Source organism: Microtus pennsylvanicus, chromosome 1 (assembly GCF_037038515.1).
Source record: "Microtus pennsylvanicus isolate mMicPen1 chromosome 1, mMicPen1.hap1, whole genome shotgun sequence".
Lineage (NCBI taxonomy): Eukaryota > Metazoa > Chordata > Mammalia > Rodentia > Cricetidae > Microtus > Microtus pennsylvanicus.
In genome coordinates, this window is record NC_134579.1 from 479870 (window position 1) to 495969 (window position 16100).

At 38.7% G+C, this 16100-nt stretch overlaps 1 protein-coding gene across 1 annotated transcript in view; it reads left to right on the top strand.

Moving 5' to 3' along the window:
- The first annotated feature begins 3207 nt into the window (after positions 1-3207).
- The window catches only part of Gabrr3 (gamma-aminobutyric acid type A receptor subunit rho3), a 50391-nt gene continuing 37498 nt past the window's right edge, over positions 3208-16100 (top strand). Inside the window, exons 1-2 of the mRNA XM_075953531.1 lie at positions 3208-3332; positions 15416-15528. Of these exons, the coding sequence (XP_075809646.1) occupies positions 3208-3332; positions 15416-15528 (238 nt within the window). The remainder of the gene's footprint in view (positions 3333-15415; positions 15529-16100) is intronic.

Sequence of the window (16100 nt, forward strand, 5' to 3'; positions counted from 1 at the left end):
TTCCAGATCAAGATTTTTGTCTATGTGATATTCAAAAATTTCTGAGACATTGGAATTATTGTCATTGTTGCTGTTGATGATTACATTTGATCCAACTTTAAACAGAGCTTGGCTTTACTATTCTTTTCTATTGTGGGCTAATGACAGTTACATACCCAAGAAGAATTTGAGGGCCCAGCCATTCTATCTGAGTTCACTCTTGGTTCCTTGCCAGAGAAACAGGCAAATATCGCCCGAATGGAGGAAGAGTGAATGAGGGCAACTTATACAAGGAACAGCTCGAGGGCCAGCTGAAGCTACTGCCAGCTTCTCCAGGGGCAGTGCCTTACTTTGTTTTCTGGTAATCACCAGTTTCTCATTTTGACAGTTGTGATTTTCTGCTTTTTTTTCCCTTAAGATGCTTACTGGGTTTGCAAAGGAAAACACTAAAGGGATAAGATCCACAAGCCCTCTCAGCATCAAGAGACAGATGCTTCCCTGTAATTGAATGAAAACTCTAAGGCCGCTTACGAACCAGCTGTTTCCACGTTAAGTCACTGGTTTGTTCTTATCTTTATGGAGATCACTTCAGACTTAAAAATTAATCACAGAAAATTATGAAGTGTTATAATTAAGTATTGGATGTGAAAACAAAAGGTTCAACAAAGAGTTCAGATGAGTTCTCACCATTGCTTTGTCCTTATGATGAAGGGGACGCCCCAGGCATCTGAGTGTGATGTAAGTGATGAAGAGATATCTGAACTGACAGGCATTTCTGAAAAGCAGGTGTCCTGAGAAGGTCCCCTGAACTCTCTAGTGTAGATGCTTCTAATTTAAAGAGTCATTCCTTTGAGGCCAGCCTGGTCTACAAAGTGAGCTCCAGGACAGTTAGTACTGTCATATAGAGAAACCCTGTCTCAAAAACAAACAAATGGAAAAAAAATCATTCCTTTGGGTGAAATGTACTTTTTTCCCTCTTTTTTTTTCTCTTTTTTTTTATTGATTGTTGTTGAGCTCTACATTTTTCTCTGCTTCCCTCCCTGCCTCTCCCCTCCCCTTCAGCCCTCTCCCAGGGTCCCCGTGCTCCCAGTTTACTCAGGAGCATGTACTCTAAGAGCTCCTTCTCCATTGCTGAGTCGTAACAGGTCACACATCTTACTATGAACTTAAAAGTTTAATAGTCATCATAAACATCTTTAGAATCATAGCAATAGCATTTTGATAAAGCATGGTTCTACCTGTAAGCAATAATTCCCCAAACTGGATAGTCCCAAACCCTTTTGTTTGAGGGTTTTTGTCTATCTGTCAATTTGTTTGTTTTAAGAAAGATTTGGGGCCCTGTAGTTCATTTGTTAGCACACCCTACCTATACTCTATTTTCATATATTTACCCTGTGTGTGTCTGTGTGAACAAAATGCTTCAAAATAGCCATATTTAATAGCCATAGAGGATTGGGAAGAAGAGGGAGATTACGGTATTTTTTAAGGGATCAAGAAAATTAAAGAAATACTGAACTTTCTATTTGTTCACTATTCATACAGAATAGATAGAAAATAGAGAATAGAGCTGGCGAGGTGGCTCAGAGGTTAAGAGCACTGACTGCTCTTCCAGAGGTCCTGAGTTCAATTCCCAGCAACCACACGGTGACTCACAACCATTTATGAGATCTGGTGACCTCTTCTGACATGAAGGCATACATGCAGTCAGAACACTTTATACATAATAAACAAATCTTAAAAAAAGAAAGAAAATGAAGAATAAAATTATCAGATACTGCAAGGGAGGAGAATAAATAAAGGTGAAGAGGGGGAGAAAAAGAAGAAGGTAAAGGAAAAGAAGAAGAGCAATAATGACATACCTAAAACACAAGAGGCTTTGATCCATGGGCTAAAAGAATACACAGTCTGAGTTAAAATATATTAACGCACTAGGTTCCTAACAATATGTACAAGATGTTACGTTCACGAGTCTATCTGAAGCAATGTGTACATCACTGTGCTACCTATCTGATAATATTCTAGTTATAGAAAGTTAATTTCACTGAATATCCATCCCATGGCATTTTACATCCAGTGCATTGGTTAGTCTTCTGTCATCTTGATACAATAATACCTCCGTAAGATTGACCTGTAGGAAAGCCTCTGAGGCATTTTCTTGATTAATAATTGATGAAGGAGTATCTGACCCATTGTGGATGGTTCTGCCCTGGGCAAGTGGTATTGGCAAACATAATAAAACAAACTGAGCAGGCAAACCATGAGGAGCAAGCTAGTCAACAGCATCCCTCCATTGTCTCTGCTCCAGTTTCTACCTCCAGGTTCTTGCTTGAGTTCCTGGCCTAGCTTGCCTTAATGACGGACGCAGACCTGAGATGTAAGATGAAATGAATCCTTTCTTCCCCGAGTTTCTTTTTGTCACAATGTTTTATTACAGCACAGAAAACCCACCTAAGACTTGCATGGAATAGTACCTACAAACCAGAATGTCCACTTTCTGTATGTAGGCAGCCTGCTGTTAAGCACAGGACTCTAATTTAACAGTGAGAGGTTAATGTTTGGTGCATTATCCAAGACAGTACTACTTCATTTAGAGGCTTGTTACTATATTTACCCTTAAAGTGAACTACTTTTGTTATGAAGGGAATAAACCATTTTAAAATGTGATAGCTTACTTGAAAGTACAGTAATACTGTTTTCTGCTGTGCAGGAAGGGCTGTATATTTAAAGAGAGGAAAGAATTTCATTCCAGATTAAATGAAACATCAGGATAAAAGAAAAGGCCTTGTTTACAATGTGTAATTAAGATTAAATTAATCATCTTTCTCTCATTAAGCATATTATTTTACAGAGTCATTACATATATTCAAATCATATTGCATTGGATTAAGAGGATTAGGGCCTAACCTAGCTTCTTTGTCTGCCTAGGACAGCAGCTAAGAGAGTACTGAGTGGGGAATCAAGCATCGTGCTAAGCAGCTCTCCCGGAAAGAGGGCAAACGAAAGGTATTGCCTTATTTTCCTTACATTGCTGATGAGGTAGACAGACACATAACTGTGTGTGATGCTAATCTACTTAATCTACGGAAACAATGGGTGGCATTGAAGACAATATCTGCTTTTTTTCTCCGTTCGTTTTCATGATGTGATAATTATTTTTTGAAAAACACGTGGACAGGAAATAGTAGCTGTGTTGGTGTCATACATCTGCATTTCTTTCTTCCGGAAGACATGGTGCTGGCTGTTTGGTTGGTCTTCTTCATCGACACCTGGATCACATGGATTCCAGATGCTTCTGCTACTTCTGCAATCAAGAGGCACCATCATCAATGCCTAGCTTCAGCGAGACAAACATGGTAAGATACAGAAATAGTCATCGAGAATTTCCCTCTTTCTCCTAACAGCTGCCTCAGACCTTCTGCTGATCTAGAAATGCATCTTTAAGGAAAGCCCATTTTTCTTGCATTATCTGTGTCTTTAATAGTACTGACCCATCAGAATAAATCACCTCTGGTTAACATCCAAAAGCATGGGCTCTTCCATCTTTAGCATTGTTGGTTTAATTGTATTTACTTGGGGAGAAAATAGTTAGATGTTTCATATATGGGTCATCCTTCAGAGAGCTGATATCTTCAGTGTGGCATGCATTAACAATGATACAGAAACAACTTTTTTCAACATTAATTTTTTGGAGGTAAATATAGTTTTTTATACATTGAAGAAACAGTGTAAAGAATCATAAATACCATTTATTATCTGTTGAAAAAGTATTCATTTATTTAAAATATCTTCCTGAAGATTGGCTCATTGTCAGTGCTATTTTCCCATCAATAACATGAGTTACCTGGATAGAACCAGGAGAAATCTGTGTATTACAATAAGCAAGGTGTCACAAGTTGCCTGGGGCTTCCCTGGTTTCACTAAGAGCACCCGGAAACCCCCAGCCTTACAAACTGGACAAATCATTCACTCTCTTATCCATAGAAAGTCCATGCAAAAGTCCCCCTTTCTTTTAAGATTTCTCAAAAGACCTAATCTGTGAAGTGACAGATGTTCAGCAGCTTGTCCTTACAACGTTGCATATTCATGAAACACTCACCCACCAGACCAGGAAAAAGAACAAAACATTTAACCAATACCTTCAGAATCCTCAGGTTTAAAGAAGACAGAAACTGCAGTCCCAATTCCTGGTCTTCTTTGTGCTTTTTAAATACGTTCTTAGTTGAAATAGAATTATATCATTTTCCCCTTCCTTTTCCTCCCTTCAATCCCTACAATGCCCCAACAAACTCTCAAGTTGATAGACTCTTTTTCTTTTATTATTGTTACACAAGCACACGTGTATGTGTGTGTATGTACATATGTGTATGTATATGTGAATGCATGTATATGTGTGTATATACATGTGTATATGTACATATGAGTATATGATGTGTGTATACATATGTATGTGTGTATGTACATATGTTTATACACAAATATACGAATATAACCATTCTGAGTCCAACTTTTATTATCTGCATTTATATGGTTTCAGGATTGACAAGTCTTTGTTGGACAACCAATAAGGGGCTCCTTCTCTCAGCCATCATTAGTCACTTTTAGTTCTTTGCTAGGTGTGGGACTTCATGAAATCTTCCACCTTCCACATTCGCATGTCCACTGATACTGCCATTGTGCCAGTCTTGTCGATGTAGTCATTTCTAGGAGACCTCACAGCGGACTTCCTCTTATTTGTCTCTTACGATCTTTCCACCATGAACCATGACAATGACCAACATGGCAAGATATAGGTAAAGGTGCATTAAGTGTCACTCACATGTTGGTGCCTACCAACAGCTGTCTTATTGAACTGAAAGGCCCACTCAACAGGAGAGAAAGCATGCCTGGTACTGGACCCAGCCGACTTCCCAGAACTCATGGGGCCATGGGCCTGAGAAGAAAATCTACTACTGTCACTTTGGTCCTGGGTAAAGTGTACCTCCTACACTTTTCTTCCGGTCTGTTCTCAGACCACAGACCTGAGATGACACAGGGTCTAGTTAAGTTTAGCTTCTTTCTGGATCCTCTCTAACGAAATTAAGCATGAATGAAATATTATGTCAGACTATTGTGATTTTTGGTTTAGTTTGTTTCAGGTTGCTTCCAATATTCATGTAGTTTATTTTGTAATAAATGGAGAGTATATTAATTATCATCATTTAAGGCGATATATTTTTTTGGCTGCCCATAGATGCTAACAGAAGGAAAGGATAAATTATAATAAGAGCTATTTCATCATACTAGTCTGCATCCATGTCGCAGTAGCTATAGGGGGGAAAACATCACAAAACTAGTGTCATCATTCACCTACAACAATAGGAGGAAGTTAGTGCACTGGGCACACACAAGGCAAGCCCTGTCAACAATCAATCAAGAAAGGCGGGGGTGACCCAGAAGGCTTTGCCTTTACCTCTGAGCTATTGGCCATCAGCAGATTCCAGGAGAGAAGGGATCGCTGTCTTTAGTTCTGTGTCTTTGTTCAACCCACCAGCCTCCAACTGATAGCTCCAGATAGCCTGGTTAACCTCCATGGGTTATAAAAAATTAGACATGTGCATGGGAGAGAAATTTGCTTGTATGGTGGGGAGGTGGGAAGTAAAAGTGGTCAGTGTGCAAGGTGTGCATGTATGAAACTGTAAACAAGAGCAATAAATTTAAAAAGCTAGATTTACTGCTTCCTACACTGTTTAAGTCAACAGGGAACACAAAGTCTTTCTGGTAAGGAGGGACCTTTTTCCTGAGGTTAAATGCCTCTTTTTATTTCCTTTTAAAAGAAAAACAACTTACGGCTTCTATAGGTCAGGTTTCCTCCAGGGGAAACACTCGGGTTTCTGTTCTCTGAGTTCCAAATGCTTGTTTTCCACTTCTCTGTGTACTAACTGAAGAGCCCTTCAGGCCACAAGCCAAAATATGATTCATTAAAATTTATATCTGCTGCATGTGTTCTGCAGTGAGCAATCCTCTAGGGCACTGAGGATCGTGTAAACCACCACCCTGGTTCAAAACAACCACTTAGGATGAAACAGAGGCACTTTCCCTGAGTGAACACAGTAGTCCAAGAACCAGTTTCTACACTACTATCAGCATTCACTCATGCAAATGTTAAAGCATTTGGCAAAAATACAGTTGAGCCTGTTTAGGCTAGGCTTCTCCATACTTTTCTTGTAAATAAATATTGTGCGGTTCTTTGCTCGATACCCAACCTGATTACCCACAACAAGTAATGGTACAACTAATTAACAATCTGCCCCTTATAACACAAGAACACTAACAGAATGGAGGTGAAAGGAAGATATAGTCTTTGTTAGAAAATTGCACACTTTGCACCTTGTTTTGTGTTTGTATCAATTATTCTGAGCCCTGCTTTCATTCAGTCAGATCTGTTATATAAATCAGGCTATTTATTTTCATTCAGATTACAAAAATATTGCTTTCCATCAAAAATAACATTTCTTTAGGCTAAACATTTTTAAAAGTCTTTTATTCTAATATTCCCCAGGTTTCTAAGAAAGACAGTGGGGAGAAACTATGGATACAGAAACTTTTGGCAAGTGAAAATGAATTTCTTTGCCTAGGAAAGACATATGGTTCTACTGTGGTCATGCTGTCCTTGAGCTGTTTAGGCCGATTATAGCTTTAAGGCAGAACTTAGTAATTATTACACTATCCTACAATAGACCTGTCTTTATCATTGTTTGTTTGTTTGTTTGTTTAGGCATACCTTGATGCTAATATATTTAATTGTACATCTTATGAGCTAATCTTAATACTATTTTATTTTATAGCAAGCTTATAAATTTTCTGGTAACTGAACACTGGCTCTTATTAACTGTTCAGAACAGACACTAGTAGAGATCTCTATAATAATCTTCAGATTATTCTTTTTTGTTTGTTTGTTTTTGTTGGTTTTTGGGGGGGTGGGTTTTTTATTGATTTTTACTGAGCTCTACATTTTTCTCTGCTCCCTTCTCTGCCTTACCCTCAAGGTCCCCATGCTCCTAATTTACTCAGGAGATCTTATCTTTTTCTACTTCCCATGTAGATTGGAGCTATGTAAGTCTCTCTTAGGGTCCTCATTATTGTCTAATTTCTCTGGGATTGTGATTTGTAGGCTGGTTTTCTTTGCATTGTGTTTAAAAACCACTTATGAGTGAGTACATGTGATAACTGTCTTTCTGTATCTGGGTTACCTCACTCAAAATAATGTTTTCTAGCTCCATCCATTTTCCTGCAAAATTTAAGATGTCATTTTTTTTTCTGATGTGTAGTACTCAATTGTGTAAGTGTACCACATTTTCCTTATCCATTCTTAAGTCAAGGGGCATTTAGGTTGTTTCCAGGTCCTGGCTATGACAAACAATGCTGCTATGAACATAGTTGAGCACATGTCCTTGTGGCACAATTGAGCATCTTTTGGATATATACCCAAAAGTGGTATTACTGAGTCTTGAGGAAGGTTGTTTCCTAATTTTCTGAGAAATCACCACACTGATATTCAAAGGGGCTGTACCAGCTTGCATTCCCACCAGCAATGCAGAAGTGTTCCCTTTTCCCCACAACCTCTCCAGCATAAGTTGTCATCAGTGTTTTTGATCTTGGCCTTTCTTATAGGTGTAAGATGGAATCTCAGAGCTTTTTTGATTTGCATTTCTCTGATGACTAAGGATGTTGAACATTTCCTTAAGTGTCTTCCAGCCATTTTAGATTCCTCTGTTGAGAGTTCTCTGTTTAGGTCTGTACTCCATTTTTTTATTGGATTATTTGTTCTTTTGGTGACCAATTTCTTGAGATCTTTGTATATTTTGGAGATCAGTCTGATGTGTGGTTACTGAAGATCTTTTCCCATTCTGTAGGCTGCCATTTTGTTTTGTTGACCGTGTCCTTTGCTTTACAGAAGCTTTTCAGTTTTTGTGCATTCCTTCAGCATTCCAATCCAAGCCTCACACTGAGGTGAAAGGTCATGAAAACAGTAGCACAGTCAGCAGATTTCTGATCTTTCTTCAAACAAGATAAGAACTCCAAGTTTCATATAAAATTTTGTAACTTACTGTACCATCTGAGCTCCAGATAATGACTACAGAATAACTCTAAAATTGGTCTGTTTTCCTGATTGTGTGAGGGTGTCTGAACCCTCAGCACTGAGTTCATGACCTGTTACAGACCCAGGTGACACACAGTAGCTGCCACGTCTCTGATTGAGCACACTCCCTGGCTGTCTCATGCAAAGAGATGTTCACCTGCAGACCTATTCAATTTGTAGGCAAAAGCTATTGATAATATAATATATAATTACTACATAAGAGCATTGTATACTAATTATATATTATTAATATATTGATATATAATAATATTATATGTAGTATAATAGTAAAAAATAATAATAGTAAACAAAAATCATCTGCACAACAGGACATGCTTCTAGAATGAGAAAAGTTGATGTTTATAGTAACTCTAGAAAATGGATGGAATGTAGGAGGTTCCAACTTCACTTCTAAAAGAGAGAGAGAGAGAGAGAGAGAGAGAGAGAGAGAGAGAGAGAGAGAGAGAGAGAATGAGAGACACTTTTTAGTAGCTAAATATGTGACCATGACCTGGAAACATGGATTCAGGCTACCCTAAATACCATATTTTGATAGTTTTTTATACAATATACCCTGATTACAGTTTTCTCTCCTTCCACTTTTCCCAGTTCCTCCCCACCTCCCTTATCATCCAGATACACCCCCTTTCTGTCTTGTTAGCAAACAAAGAAGCATCTAAAATTAATAATACTGAAATAGAAAAGATAAACATGTCAGAGTAAGATAAAACAAACAGAAGGAAAAGAGCCCAAGAAACGGCACAATAAACAGCCAAGACTCAGAGACTCACTTGCTCATATACTCAAGAATCCTACAAAATATAAAACCAGAAGCCATAATATTTACACAATTAGCTGATGAATAAAAATAAAAAGAACTTTTAATCTTTATAAGGGAATACCTTCTTTATGTTGCCATGTCAAAGGCTAGAGCATAGAAATAATTTTATACTTTCTTTGAGTAATTTCCACATTTCATAGACATCATAAGAGAGTTTTGTTTACATTTACTTATAAAATTTCAAGTGTGCCAGAAAGATGTTTGATCCTCCCCAGGCAATGCTAAAATGTTTTAATTCTTAGTTCTAATATGGCCTCAAAGATTTTGGAGGACCTGAAATCACCCAAATTTTAAATTTCCCTCCCTCGGGCTACTGCTTGCCTAGTCACAGATTGAGATCTTAGAAGCCCCACAGAAACATGGCTCCTTGTTGATCCAGAAAAGAAGTGTCCTCAATCAAAAGGAAAGGTTCTGGATATTACCGAGAAAAAAAATTATAGCAATAATTTTTTGGTGTCTGTAGTACTTTGTGGTCAAAAGCAATAAAAGATAACAATGCTGGTATTCTCTTATAATATAAAACACAGTTTATAATGACTATCCCATACATTATAAACAATATACAACTGTGTATAATTATAAACATATATAACACCAAGTCAGAGGTTTTCAAAGCAAAACACCTGTATTCATGAGGCATCATGTATCTACAAGGGTACGTGCAAGCTATCTGAAAGGCATGCCGTCAAGTGCAATTTCTAAACAATTTCTGGATTCCATTCTTTATGACCGCTTTATTAAAGTAGACTAACCTGAACACTTACCCCATCTCCTTCATCACCTCCCTTTAACGATTGCTCTGCCTCATGTGACAAAATCCAGGTATCTCTCTTTCCTAACCGTGTTGTGTGAGTCCCTGAGAACAAAGAGACAATTATAAATATTGAGGTTGAGATAGTGAATGATTCTATATCAAGTAACATATCATTTTCACACTGGCTTGTTTCTCATCTTCTTTTAACAAAATTAAAGGAAGAACCTTGTTAATCTGTTAGGTGATAAATCACCGAAAATGATTTAAAAGTCACATTCAGATAATTCAGGTGCATTTTTCAAACAATGTGAAAAGTTTTTTTGATATTCAATGTACTCACACACATTTGAACAAAATTCAGTGCTTGTTTCTATAAAACTAATAAAAAGGGAATTTATGCAAAACCTAGTTTCATTCTAACAATGACTAAATCCATTTAACACATAAAATAACTGAAGAAAATATGTCACCATTTCATTAACAAATTTATTTTCTCTAAAGTTTTATTCTTAAATTTAGTAGGAGTCAACATTTATATAAATTATTTTTTTCTCTTTGTAAAGGAAATATTAAATTTAAAAGTTATTATCAATGTATATACACATTTTCTTCCCAAAAATATTTGTATGATGGGTAAGAAAAATCTATGAAGCAAGAAATGGAAATACAAGTTCTTAGAAAATAATATAAATTTTCTGATAATTTAAAGAAGAATTTATTCATTTATTTTTAAATACTTAATGTAGGTATTCAAGTTACTGGGTACTTTTAAAGAAAGAATATCCTTATAAATAATCGATATCTAGGTATTTTTAAATGTATAATGAAAAAATTATAGAAGCAATTTATATTTGTTTGGGGAATTATTTTATAATTTTTAATTGTGTGTGGGGTTCTGTGTGTGTCTGCAAGGGGGTGTATCTGTGTATGTCTGTTGGGGTTTGCCTGTGTGTGTCTGTGTATGGGGTGTCTGTGTGTGTCTGTGGGGAAGTGTCTATGTGTGTCTGTGTATGGGGTGTCTGTGTGTCTGTGTGGTGGTGTCTATGTGTGTCTGTGTATGGGGTGTCTGTGTGTGTCTGTGGGGAAGTGTCTATGTGTGTCTGTGTATGGGGTGTCTGTGTGTCTGTGTGGTGGTGTCTATGTGTGTCTGTGTATGGGGTGTCTGTGTGTGTCTGTGTATGGGGTGTCTGTGTGTCTGTGTGGTGGTGTCTATGTGTGTCTGTGTATGGGGTGTCTGTGTGTGTCTGTGTGGTGGTGTCTATGTGTGTCTGTGTGGGGGTGACTGTGTGTGTATGTGTGTGTCTGTATGGGGGTGTCTGTGTGTGTCTGGGGGGGGTACTGTGTGTGTCTTGAAAAAGTGTCTATGTGTGTCTGTGTGGGGGATGTTTGTGTATGTCTGTGGCAATGTCTGTGTGTGTCTGTATGGGGGTGTCTAAGTATGTTTATGTGGTGAGGGGTTCTGTGTCTGTCTCTTAGAGGGGAGTTTGTAAATGTAGGTACCAATGGAGCTAGAGGTGTCAGAACCCCTTGAAGCTGAGTTCACAGGCTGCTCTGAGTCGCCCAATATGAGGACTGGGACCCAAACTCCTGCCCTTTGCATGGCAGAAAACACTCTTGCCCACTGAGCTATCTCTCCAACTCCTTTAAGTATTTATTTAAACATGTATGGTACAGTGCAAGAATTTGTAAAATTGTGTTGAGGGTACAGCCCACATATTCTCCTGGTATGTATATTACCACATATACATCTGGTAAAAAGAAATCCAGATGGAATAAACATGGAACACTCAGTGCAGGTCAGATAAGCACTGGTGCTGTACTCCTCCGCTGTCAAGAGAGCATTTCACAGCAGGCCTGAGCTCAGCACACTCAGGGTTCTTAATTAAAATGCATCTGTATTTCAGTCTCCTGCAGAGGAATGATTCTGAAAAGACACATTAGTCACATGTCATTTATTTGTTGTATCCAAAATATCATTACCAGAGGAGTATTTTTACAAATTTCCCATTACATGTTATATCTACACTTTTGATTTACAAAAACAACTAGCGAGCTTTTATTAACTACGTGCTATTTTCTACAGGAATAAGTTATCCTGAAAAAACATTACAAATGCAATTTTATGCCCCAAACCTACTGAATCCGAAACTCTGGGCAGAGACCCAGGAAACCAGAAGAGCTGGATGCATACCAAACATCTGGGCTGATGTCTTGAACGTAGTGGACGTTACTTGGAAGCTACCTCTTGCTATTAGTGCATACATGTGTGGGGTGGTGTTTATGTGAGTGCTTGTGTATATGCATGTATGTGGAGGTCAGAAGTCAAACTTAGATGCACTTCCTTGGGAGTTGTCTACCTTCTGCCTTGAGACAGGGTATCTAATTGACTTGGGCTCGCCATTTAGGCTACTGGTTGATGAGCAAACTCTGGGGATCCTCCTGTCTATGTCTTTGGGATTACAAACACATGTAATCACTTGGTGGTGGTAGTTAGAGAGATCAAAAGCAGGTTCCCATGCCTACTCAGGAATTACCTTATGACTGATTATCTCCCCAGTCCTTTATCATTATTTTTAATAAATAATTTATCCTAGCTCCTTAGAAGGTTTTCCCTAGTTTATTCTAGATTCTTGGGAGAAATAGTTCTATGTTCAATTATTCACAGGATATAAAGATTTAATATATTTAAATTCAAATCCATTGCCTTCTATCCAAAAGAGATTCCTTTCCCAAACTTATCTATTCATATTATTAGAAAAAAGAATACATCTCTAAATCCCTGAGGATTCGTACAGGATCCACCCTAATGAGAGATCACACTGGACCATCTCACAAACCCTCTTCCATCAGCTGCTTCAGGATGTGAAATTCTCCTAGTCAGAGTCATTTTCTTGAGCCAAGAAAATGCTTCCAATACAAGAGAGATTATTCAGTGAATACTCCCCAGAGTGAGCACCTTGGTTTCATCTCTAAGACCTACAGGATGGAAGAAGACAAGAGAATTCCACAAGTTGTCTTCTGTCCTACACAACAGTGTTATGGGAACCACAAGAAAGCATATGCTTATGTGTACACACACAATCAATCAATCAATCAATCAATGAAAAGTGTGGCAAGAAAAAACATTAAATAAATTGCTTCTAAAAACTGTTTTGTTAAAATTTGCATTCATGTTCCTAGGAAATGGTGGTTCAGCAGTAAAGTATTCCCTTTGTCCCATTCCCTTGCTCACACTCACAGATGCCCAGAGAGACAGGACTTTGTTTCCACATAGCACACCACAGAAAGGACCTTGCCATGTGCACTTTGACCTAGAGAAGAAGAGGTAGAAATAGTTGCCTGTTCCATTGTCGGGTTTTCCCAGGTCCAACAACCTTTGAGCCCTACAAACTCCAGTAGGCCTTCTAGCTGCAATCTCCATCTGTCCTTCTACCTGCAATCTCTGTCTGTCCCACAGTCTCTGTTTGTTCTGGCTTTGAAAACTCTGTTTTCATCAGTTTACAGTTTTGTAATGTTTTCACCTCCTTACTGCTTTAAGGCAGAGATTGTCCAATCAATGTCAGTCTGTTGGGTGCTTGTTGAAATGCTCATTCCCAGGTAGTTTCTTCAAGGGTTCTTGTTGAAATGCTCGCCCCCAGGTGCCGTTTCCTCAAAGCTTGCCTTAGCTGGGTGTCTGTGAATCTGACCTTTGATCACCTTTACTCACCTACTGTTTCTCATCTCACATATGTACTGTGAGAAATGGTGTCTGTCTAGGTATTAAATCCTTTTGGTTTTCTACTTCAAGTACTCTAAAGCTTGTTTTACCTACCTGCTCCCTCCACCCTTATATGGCAAAAATACAAATGTTGGCAGATATTTGGCTTAATCTGAACTAACAAGATGAAATTCTATGTGTTTATTTCAGGGCATTCTACGTTAAGCAAGATGAATAATAAGAATGAATAAATAAATGTATCTTAAAAATATTTTGTACTAACTAGTTTTGTGTCAATTTAACATAAACTAAAGCTATCTGAAAGGAGGAAACCTCAATTGAGAAAAATGTCTCTACAGGGTCCAGCTGTAGGGCATTTGTTAATTAGTGATTGATGAGGGGAGTCCAGCCCATTGTGGGTGGTTCCATATCCTGCGTTTTATAAGAAAGCAGGCTAGGCCAACTCATAGCTCTAGTTCTGGGCCTGGGTGGTAGCTGGGTTGGTCAGTCTGCCAACTTTCCTTCATCATCACTACCAGGGAAAGCTCTTCAGCACTTCCCTGACTAGCTCACCCAGTGCCCCCAGCAGACCAACTGCTCTCACCCCTTGGAGCCAGCTCACTCACACCCACACCACCGGGGTCAGATCTACTGCTTTTCCCAGGTGAATTACAAAGTCCCCTCTCTCAAGTAGCAGGGCTCACTCTACCCAACATTGACCTCATCTATGAAACCCTGTAGCATGTGAATGGACTAGACTTGCAGATCCAAAGATGCAGGATCTTCATGACACAAGGAACCAGCAGAATATTCAAGAAGAGTCCCAGGGAGGGCCCAGTATCAGTGGTGTAGCAGATGTAAGCCAGATGCCTCTAACCAGATCAATGACTCATTGCCATGAACACATAACAAGTAAAGATTTGCAGACTTTGTGACTCCCTGTGTCATGCTACAGTTTCCACATCAAGACTTTGTTTGTTTGGTTGGCTGGTTGGTTGGTTGGTTGGTTGGTAGATTGATTTTGGTTTGGTTTTGCTTTTCTTTTAAATTTTATTTTATCTTGGAGAGGAGGTTGTAAGGGAAGAGGACAGATATAAAAGGAAAGAAAGATGAATGGGATCAGAATTCATGATGTGGAACTTATAAAATGTTTTTTAAATAATAAAGCAAGAGAGAAACAAAGAAAGAAAGCAAGCAGGCTGAGCAAGCCATGGGGAGCAAGTCAGTAAGCAGCTCCCCTCCACGGCCTCTGCATCAGTTCCTGCCTCCAGGTTCCTGTCCTGTTTGAGTTTCTGTCCTGACTTTCTTCAATGATGGACTATGGATGTGGAAGTGTTGGACCCTGAAGTCCAACTACCAGAAGGATTCACCCCAAGAGACCATCTCTCACACCACGGTTGATGTAAAAACATGAGGATTTTATTAATTCTGTCATAACAGGGTCTTTCAGCATTCGAGAAGCCAGAAAGACTCTGAATGGCTGGTACAGGCTACTTTTAAAGTAAAATCCACAAAAACAAGGGAGGATTCTGGGGGGTTGCTCTTTAACTATTATGACTGCCTTATTCAAAGGGCTATTACCAATTATTGGCTGGAGAGTGGTTGCCAGATCAGATGAGGTAAGAGGGAACATTTTAGGGTTACTTTGCCCCTTTCCCAGGGACTGAGTTAAAACATCTGTGAACATCTGTGGGTTATCTTGTCTCAATTTCAGGAACGGAGCTCTATTTGGAGAACACTCACAAGGACTCAGAGAGATGTAAAGTTCCCAACATTTCAGTATGTGCATGCATAGCTGTTAGGCCCTTGGTTCCCAGGGGAGGGGTAGCACTAAGGCATGGAGGGCTGAGAGGGTTCAGAATGGCTTCAGAATATTCAGAAATGGCTTTACAGTTATCCTAGAGTTTTACAGAAGCATACACCAACTGGACCTTTTCCTCCACAAGTTGCTGTGGCCATGGCATGTCATCACAGTGAAAGTAACCCTAACTAAGATATATATGTATCTTTTTCTCGGAGGAACAGCATAAGGGAAACCAGAATGAGGAAAGAGGACAGTACGAAAGTCTGGCCCTTAAAACGTGAGCAGTTGTTACACATTGAGGACCATGATTTCTCTACAAGGCCTGGATTTGGAGGTGAGTGTTTACATCAAAAACCCAGGCCAAAGTCTACCACACTCTTAAGATGGGATTTAAAACAATGACATGATTGGTACTGAAGCATTAATCAATGCCATCTGCTAAAGTAAGTAAGTAAATAAATAAGTAAATACTTTCAAATACCTGTATGATTATCTTCCCTTGACTGGGAAAAAGTGGCAACATATACATTTTATACTGACATTCAAACTCCTTTTTTTCTATTTTTGACATCCTTGCCAATAGAATGTGCTCAATATTTAGAAGACACATAGATTTGCAACATGGCAACTTGCTCTTCCTACTCCAAGCTGAATGGGATGGCAGGACACTAATTTGTAGAATCTCACCGGTTATTCCTACAAGCTATAATGTCTGGCTTTAATGGTAGAACAATAGCAATATCCAATGCCACCACTTGCTCTGCTGAGTTTATTTTTCTCCTTTTTAATGTTTTTAGCAATTAAAACTTTTTAATATCTGGCACTGTGGCCTTTTATGTTCTGTACCATTTACCTTCACAGTCATGGCACTATCATGAACCTTCATATCCCAATTGTAAAAACCCA